Source organism: Eschrichtius robustus, chromosome 3, assembly GCF_028021215.1.
Source record: "Eschrichtius robustus isolate mEscRob2 chromosome 3, mEscRob2.pri, whole genome shotgun sequence".
Taxonomy (NCBI): Eukaryota; Metazoa; Chordata; class Mammalia; order Artiodactyla; family Eschrichtiidae; genus Eschrichtius; species Eschrichtius robustus.
The window spans coordinates 13017734-13025825 of record NC_090826.1 but is presented as its reverse complement, the minus strand read 5'-3'; the positions used below and the strand labels follow the sequence as shown (position 1 = coordinate 13025825).

Genomic DNA, 8092 nt, shown 5'->3' with positions numbered 1-8092 from the left:
TGCCAGGCACAGGGGTTACAGCGGTGAACAAAAAACATGACCTCTGCCTGGGTGCAGCTTATAACGTGGTGTGAGAGGCGAGCGGGGAAGGAGCAAATCTCCAAGAACACTGGGAGAAGAGTCCCCACACCTGCTACTCCCTCCCCGGATAGCTGCCACCTGTGCTTGGGTCCTTAGAGCCAGAGAAGTGGGTAGAAGCAGCAGAGGATCTGGGAGCCAGGACGCTAGAGGTGGCAGCTTTGGGGCTTCAGTTTCCCCTTTTGGTCAAGCGTAGGGGACAGCAGTTCTGCCAGGCAGTTTCCTCTCCTACGCTAGTGCGATTGCATCTGGCAGCAGTGAAGGGCTGAGGAAGGGCAGAGAGGGCCAGGCTGGGCCCCGGGGCCCATAGTGCTCCAAGTGACAAAAATCCCTGCTATTCTGCCATAGACACTGGAGCAGGGAGGGGAGCGGGGTGGCAGATAGTTATTCATTCATCCATTCACTTGACAGACCAGCACTGGGGAACAGACGATGCACGGGACATAGTCAGTCCCTGCCTAACAGGATTCAGTATCTAAGGGACACGCAGCCTGAGGGGAGCCCAGGAGACCTGAAGGTGAGGGCCTGAATCAAGGGGCATCTTGATCCCCCTCCCAGCCTGAGCCCCCTGCCCCAGGCCTAGATTCCCGAGACCAGGCAGGACTGCCCCAGAGGCAGGAGACCTGCAACCCCACACCCGGCCAGCCTCCCAGGAGAATCCACTGTACATTCATTTATTCATTCCACAAATGTTTACTGAACAGCTGCTCTGAGCCTGGCACCGTGCCTAGTGAGCAAAAACTGAGGATGAGCAAAAGCAGACCTTGTCCCTGTCTTCACGTGGCTGACAGGCTCATGGGGGAGAGGGGCAGGATTCACATGGTCACATAGGGCAACAGCTGTGACCGGTAAAGCAGAAGATGCTTAAGAGCTCTAACAGGGAGAAAGGGAAGCCGCCTCTGAGGAAGGGAGGGTTTGATCTATAACCAGAAGGAGGAAAACCTCACCAGTGTTCCAGAAGGAAGAAACATCTTGAGCAAAGGCCGGGTGGCAGGTGGAGGAAGGGAGGGGTTTAATGAGAATCAGCCAAAAAGCCATTGAGGCTTTTGGGAGACCAGGCAGAGGGAATGAGGAGGCAGAGCCAGACTGTGATGAAAGGTAGGGTCTTTGGGGACCCCAAGGGAGTTTAGCCTTGTTCCCGGGTACCTTGGGAAACCAGTGACAGGCTTTAGGTAGAAGCCTCCCTGCCCCCCACCCTGTCTGAGGTGAGTGGGTGAGGGCAGGGCCCGTTTGGGAAGGCCTAGATTGGAGGTATTACAGAGTCAGAATTAGTGGTGGGAGCTGGATTGGCTGCAGGGGTTGAGCGCAGGGGAGTTACAGTTAGCCGGGTAAGGGTAAGGGAAGGATGGTGGGCTCATTCCCTGCATGGGAACACCTTCAAGGGCCAGGTCTGGGGAAGGTCGGGATGTTGTGAATTTGGACTTGGATCCTGTTGAATTGGATGTGCCTTGGGGACATTCGTGTGGCCAGGCCCCGTAGCCTGTGGACTGTGGTTTCAAAGAAATGCTGGTTATGGAAGGCAGCTGTGGCCGGGAGCTGGCTAGGGAGATCCGGAAGGCACCGAAGAGGCAGAAGGAAAACCAGGCCAGGAAGGGTGTCCTGGAAGCTGGGAGAAGCGAAAAGGGAGGGCGAGGCTTATTTCCCGCTGAGCAGCGGTGGGCGAATCATCTTTATGAGCCTCCTCTGTAAAATGGGGGCAGCAGGCTCACCTCACCCATCTCACCACTTTGCGCTCCGGCTGTGATGAGGCCGTGAGGAGAAAGCATTTTGCACAGCGACAAGTGCTGAACAGACGTAAGGCTGGCTCCGCGGGCGCCTCCTCCCCGCGGGGCTGCTTCCAGAAGAGGGTTGAAGACCCGAGGTCGCGGCGTGGCGGCCCGGGCGGCGGCGGCGGCGGCGGCGGCGCTCGCGTTAGGACCCAGCGGATCCAGGCTGGAGGGCGGGCGCCGGCCCCGTCGGGGGCCCGGAGGGGGGTTCGGAGCGGGCAAAGGGGCGGCTCCGGCGGGCGGACTCGGAGCGGGCCGCGGAGTGACCCGGCCAGGTAGGCACGGGCCTGGCGGCCTGACCGGGCCGGGGGCGCGAGGGGGGACTGGGTCGTGGGCCGCGACGTCGGAGGGCCCCCAGGTACTGAGGGCGTGGGGCTCTGCGGGTCCCCGATCCTGGGGGCGGCTTTCCTTTCGGGATCCCTGAACCCGGGGCCGTCTGAGCAGATGCTAAGAGGGCACTTGGAAAGTTTGGGGTCGTTTGGAGGGGAAGACGCGAGTTGGGAAGGGAGGGGAGCCTGATTTGGGGGGCGTCGGGGATGGGGAGGCTTTTGTTCTCCCTGGGAGGTTGGAATGCGGCGGCTGGGGTGTGGGTGTCCGGCGGGAGCGGCGGGGACAGAGACGCGGAGAGACAAAGAGAGATCAGAGACTGAGAGAGCGCGAGGGAGCGCGCCAGAGCAAGTTTCCGCGGTTGATTGTTCCCAGCTGTGCGGCGCTGCAACATCTGGTTTCCTCCAGCCGGACCCCAGCCCGGCCTCTGGAGCAGACAGAGCCTCCAGCAGAGTGAGTCAGTGAGCGTGGGGGCAGGGGGCCCAGAGGAGGCCCCGCTAGTGCCCCTCCTCGCCAGGCACAGAGGGTAGGGGGCATCCCAGCAGTGGAAGGGGCCAGGGTCGGGGAACAGGCCTCCTAGGCAGGTCCTGGCCTCCTGTCGTCTAGATGTGCTTGGAGGTGTGGTCCCCTGGAGGGACCCGCTTCTGCCACAGGGACGCTCCTCTTTACAGCCCAGCCCTCCTTCCCCCAATAAGCCTGGGCCTGGGTGCTCAACCTCTGAGGGGAGGAAAGACTCCTTGCAGGGGGCTGAGAGGCCTAGGAGGGGCTTTGGGGACCGACAGAACCCCTTGCCCCCCAACCAACCTCCCCAGCTCGGGGTCTTCTCCTGAGTGGTGACAGCTCCAGCTAGCCTGCCTGCCACCAGCCTGGGGGCAAGTAGGGGACAGTGAGGCCTTGTGGGGAGCTCCAGGCCTTTTAGTCCCCCACCAAGAGGAGGCCAAGCGTGCTCAGAATGGGGATGTGGGAGCCAGTTGTCCCCGGCCAGTGGGGCAGCTTGAGTCATAGGTCTCTCCTCCGCCACCCCACCTCATCCCCACCCACCCCATCGACTGCAGTAAGGGTTGAGGAGGGAGTGAGAGATTGGATGTATGAGACAGGCAGCAGGTCACGAAAGCGTCAGGACTGGGCAGAAGCAGGGAAAGATGCCCATGTTTCTGCCCCTTCCCTCCCCCTCTCCCTCGACTCCCTGGGCGAGGCACGGTGGGGCAAAGTTAGGTTTCCATTCAGCTGTCGGGAAGAACTCCTTTTGTTGTGGCAGGGCGGGGGTCCTCCGGATGGGTGAGCCCGGGGACTCTCTCCCAGCCCTTCTAGTAGAAGGCTGACAGCCTTGGGGCTGCCCCGCACTGAGCTGGGACTGGACAAGAGTAGCTGTAGATTCTGCCAAGTCCACTGTGGGGTCAAAGACTGGAGGCTGGACTCAACCAGGAGTTCTTGAACTTCAAGAGCCCGGTGAAAGCTAAGGACCACAGCCCTCTCCCCAAAAACTACACACATAACACTTGTCATACAATGTCAGGTTGGGGGACATCACAGTCCGCTTCAGCGCTACCCTCTAAGATCCAGAGAGGTGCTTTTCAGACTCCACCCTAAGTGCTTCCTGCTCCAGCAGACAAGTAGACCTCAGTCTGTCTCAGTCTCGTGAGTGTGCGATGAAGTCAGCCAGGTCTTGGGAGGCCTGGAGGCCTGGCAGGAGAGGAATCTTCTAGGGGTGGGAGCCCTGCCCAGGCCTGGCTGTCCCAGGGGGCCCCCGAGGCCCAGGCACACATGTGGTTTCCTGCTGAGTCTGGACTGCGATGTTGGCTGGGCAGGGTTGGGGTCCCGAGGATGGGCCTGGGGTCAGGATCAGTGCATTAGACACCTGGGGAAGTGCTGAACCAGAGGGTGGGCATGGGTGTGGCAAGGAGAGCAGGGGCAGGGCTGATAGAGGATTAGAAATGTCCATTTAGTGAGCAGGGCAGGGTAGAGTCTGTTTGTCAAGATCAGCTCTGGAGCCAGGTTGGAGGCCGAGTCCCTCGGGACCTGAACACCCAGTGGGCCTTCAGGGACAGAGGATGTCCCTCCAAAGTAGTCCCCTCCCCCTGGGCCCAGACTCCATGACCCTCCACCTGCCTGGCTTCTGTCCCGAATCCCTCCTTCTCCAGGCTGAATTCGGGGGAGAGAAGTGGGCTCTGCAGCCCTGGGGTAGTGGCCCGGGATGCAGCTTGCCCCCTCCTCTTCCTCCAGCTGTCCCCTGACTCCAGCCCAGCCCGCCTCATTGTGTAACCATGAGAGCTGCCTACCTCTTCCTGCTGTTCCTGCCTGGTAAGTGGCACCTAGGCGGGTGGGGTTTGCAGGGGGAGGGAGCTGGCAGTAAGCTCTTGTCGTGTCCTATGGCCAGAACTCAGCTCCATCGCTCCCAGGGCTGTCTACCTCTTGGGCCACAGACTGGGCTGGCACCCCCTCCCAAAGACTAGAGGCGTCTCCTGGGCCCCTCCTCAACCCTCCACAGCAGCGGACTGGCAGGATTCTGGAGAGTGGGCCCGGACACCAGGATCCACATTTTTCTTCTTACTTACTGACCCTCCCAGGAGCTGAGGTGCAGGAATGGAGGCCTCTAAGGCAGGGAGTCTGAAGGCCTGCGTTCTAGACCCCTTTGGGGCCCAACTAACCTACACAATCTTGACCTTGGAGAAGTCCCTGTTAGTCAAAATGAGGAGTTATCAGTGGGGACCCCAAAGGCCCTGCCAGGTCTAACATTCATTCATTTAACAGATATTTGTGGCGCTCCCGCTTTGTGCCAGGCACTGGGCTAGGCCCCGGGAACACAGTGATGAACCAGGCAGACAGACCCCTGCCCTCATGGTGTTGCCTGCCCGTCTAGGGAAGGGAGAGGTGATAAGTGTCAGATTACGTTGAGTGCTATGATGGAAATAAACAGGAGAATGAGATGGAGAGTGTGGGTGGGCCAGCGAGGGCCTCTTAGCAGAGCTGAAATTTCAGTTGAGACTTGAAGGAGGAGAAGCTAATCAGGATCACAGGCCCAGGGAGAGTCAAGTGCAAAGGCCTTGGGGCAGGCAGGAGCATGCTGAGTTCCAGGAACAGCCAAGAGGCCAGCATGGGGGAGAGGGGCAGGATATGATCAGTGAGGTGACACAGGACCAGGGAGTATAAGGGCCTTTATGGTCAAGGAAGGCGTTTGCATCCTATGGCTCTAAGAGTCTGTTGAGGATCTTAGGGTCTTACAGGCCTGCCCTAGGGACCTCTACCTACCCTCCCCAGAAGTGCTTTGGGGCCTCTGCTGCCCTTCCCTGCTGGACGTCCCCTCAGCTTTGCCTCCCCACAGCAGGCCTGCTGGCTCAGGGCCAGTACGACCTGGATCCGCTGCCTCCGTTCCCAGACCACGTCCAGTACACCCACTATAGCGACCAGATCGGTAAGCGCCTTGTCCGCCCCCAGGCCTCCCCCAGCCCTGCTCCCTAGATCTGCATGGCTCAGCCAGGGATCAGGTGGGGTGGTAGGGCGATGGAAATCTCGGGGTACGGTCCCTGGCTCAGTTGTGACCTGGGGCTGGGGGCTAGCCCACCAATTCCACGTTCATCTTTATTTTCAGACAACCCGGACTACTATGATTATCAAGGTAAAGAAAGGGCTGAGGGCAGGATAGGATGGGCAGGCAGCTGGGTGGGGGGTCCACAGAGACCTGCGGGCGATGGGAGTAGGGAGCAGACCCTTTTGTCATCTCTCATTGCAGAGGTGACTCCTCGGCCCCCGCAGGAGCAGTTTCAGTTCCAGTCCCAGCAGCAAGTCCAACAGGAGGTCATCCCAGCTCCCACCTTAGGTAGGCCACCAGCTCCAGCCAGCCCCGGGAGTGGGGAGGTCTGTCCAGGGCTGGGAGAGGTGACCTCACCCTGCCCTGAATAGACCCGTCCCAGTGATCTCTGCCTGCCTCTCCCCCAACACCAGAACCAGGAACTGTAGAGACGGAGCCCACGGAGCCTGGGCCTCTGGGTAAGAACCTTCCTGACAACTGGAGGGACAGAGGCATGGCCCCGGAAGTTAGGGTGCAGTGGGGTGCGGCACTGGGAGGACAGAGACAGCCAGGCCTCTTGCTCTTGCTGGGGTAGGTGGTGGGGTGAGGGGCTTGCAGAGGTGCCCCTGCTTTAGGCTGGCAACTCCAGGGCCCCCCGAGGCAGCTCTGGGAGATCCCCCTGCCCCCTGGGCCCAGCTGGAGGCCGAGTTGGCTGCAGCCTCAGGAGGGGCCTCTACTCCCAGACACTGGGGCGGGGCGGGAGCATGCCGGCGGCAGGACGGGGTGGTGCTCGTGGCAGGCGAGGCGAGGATGGGGCAGGAAGCCCAGGCCGGCTCAGCGGGCCTCCCCTGGCCAAGAGCCCGAGAGCCAGCCTGTGTGTGAGGGACCCTGTCTCACAGCTCAGCGTGTGAGTGTGCGGACCTCCTGTGAGGCTGCTGTGGACTTTTGTGACTGTGTGTGGGTATAGATCTGTGTTTGAATGTATGCTTCCAAGCGTGGTTGTGAATTTGTATATGTATAAATATACTGGATAAAATTGGGCAGCCTCGCAAGGTCCAACGCTGCTCGTGTGTGCGTGTGTTGGTGTGTGCACGCGTGTCTAGGCTGGGCCTGAGGGTGCAGGGGTACCTAGGCCCTGAGAGCCAGTCTCCCATGGGTGCAGTTGGGGGCTGCCACCCAGCTCTAAGCCCCCAGCTGCAGCCCCCCCAAGTCTGATCCCACCTGTCACTCAGACTGCCGCGAGGAGCAGTACCCATGTACCCGCCTCTACTCCATACACAAGCCTTGCAAACAGTGTCTCAACGAGGTCTGCTTCTACAGGTGAGCGCAGGCAGGGACTGTGGGGACGGGGGTGGCAGGGGGGTGAGGGGGACCACAGCTCCAGCCAGCAACGTGGGAGTGGGGAAAGCTAGTGAATCCCAAGGTGGAGCTCAACTCTGGTTAAGCCCAGGCCTAGGGGCTGGGTCTCAGGCTCTCCGGTGGGGCAGGATGAGGATGGGGCTGACATTTCCCCTGGCCCCGTCCCCCTCAGCCTCCGCCGTGTGTATGTCATCAACAAGGAAATCTGTGTCCGCACGGTCTGTGCCCACGAGGAGCTCCTGCGAGGTAGGAAGGCCTCCACCCTCCTCTTCCCCCTGCCCCCATGCCCGCTCATCGTCCATCCACATGTCCACCCAGCTGATGTTTATTAAACATGTGTTCAATCCAGGGCCACTTCTGGGGAACCCTGAGCTCCCCTCCCGGCTGCTTTTTATCCTCAGAACATCCCCCATCACCACGGTTGGGGAGGGGGTAGCAGTTCCCATCACCTAGCCGCACCCTGACCCCCACTCCTTCCTGCCACCAACAGCTGACCTGTGTCGTGACAAGTTCTCCAAATGTGGCGTGATGGCCAGCAGCGGCCTGTGCCAATCTGTGGCAGCCTCCTGTGCCAGGAGCTGCGGGGGCTGCTAGGGTGGAACTGGCACCCCGAGCCCCGGACCCTCCTCGGATCTGGGGCCCTCAGGCTCTGCCTGACCTGGTGCTTTTCTCCCCAGCCAGACATACCTTTTATCCCGTAAAAAGTTAGTGGCTGCAGCGCCGGGGGTTGCCTCAGGCCCTTCCCCCAGCCTGTGGCCACCCTTGGGGCACAAAGGGGGCTCCCCAGTGTCCAGTCTCCGCCCCCAGGTGGGAGACATCCCAGGCCTCTCTATGGGACCTGGGCCCCTGATGTGCCTTCTCCATCCCTCTGAGGACAGACCCCCCCCCCCAACTCCAGCCCCACCCCCAAGGTAGGCTATGACCCTCACCCCAGCTGGTCTGCTTGGATTTCCTACAGCCCCTGGGCATAGACCACCTTTGTTTTATACAAAATTAAAAACAGGTTTTTACAAAAGATTCAGAGTCACTTTTTTGGTCGAGAGCACAGAGGAGA

At 60.6% G+C, this 8092-nt stretch overlaps 1 protein-coding gene across 6 annotated transcripts; it reads left to right on the top strand.

Moving 5' to 3' along the window:
• The first annotated feature begins 2010 nt into the window (after positions 1 to 2010).
• MFAP2 (microfibril associated protein 2) lies at positions 2011 to 8053 on the top strand. 6 transcript variants are annotated; one of them, XM_068539001.1, is made up of 10 exons: positions 2017 to 2119; positions 2547 to 2624; positions 4395 to 4472; positions 5494 to 5583; positions 5761 to 5787; positions 5902 to 5988; positions 6114 to 6158; positions 6912 to 6999; positions 7211 to 7284; positions 7529 to 8053. In XM_068539001.1, exons 3-10 carry the CDS (start codon positions 4436 to 4438, stop codon positions 7630 to 7632), a joined length of 552 nt encoding a protein of 183 aa, XP_068395102.1. In that variant the 5' UTR covers positions 2017 to 2119; positions 2547 to 2624; positions 4395 to 4435; the 3' UTR covers positions 7633 to 8053. The 6 variants fall into 6 exon arrangements, with proteins under 6 accessions (XP_068395105.1, XP_068395101.1, XP_068395107.1 ...); XM_068539002.1 differs by lacking the exon at positions 2017 to 2119 and adding an exon at positions 2184 to 2202; XM_068539004.1 differs by lacking the exon at positions 2547 to 2624 and having other exon boundaries at positions 2011 to 2119; positions 5497 to 5583.
• The last annotated feature ends 39 nt before the right edge of the window (positions 8054 to 8092 follow it).

Excerpts from the sequence above, each read along its gene's own strand:
- MFAP2 (XM_068539000.1), top strand. The coding sequence starts at position 4,436 with ATGAGAGCTGCCTACCTCTTCCTGCTGTTCCTGCCTG. Across the intron at positions 5,788-5,901 it reads GGACTACTATGATTATCAAG|AGGTGACTCCTCGGCCCCCG; the intron begins GTAAAGAAAGGG and ends CTCTCATTGCAG. Across the intron at positions 6,159-6,911 it reads CACGGAGCCTGGGCCTCTGG|ACTGCCGCGAGGAGCAGTAC; the intron begins GTAAGAACCTTC and ends CCTGTCACTCAG.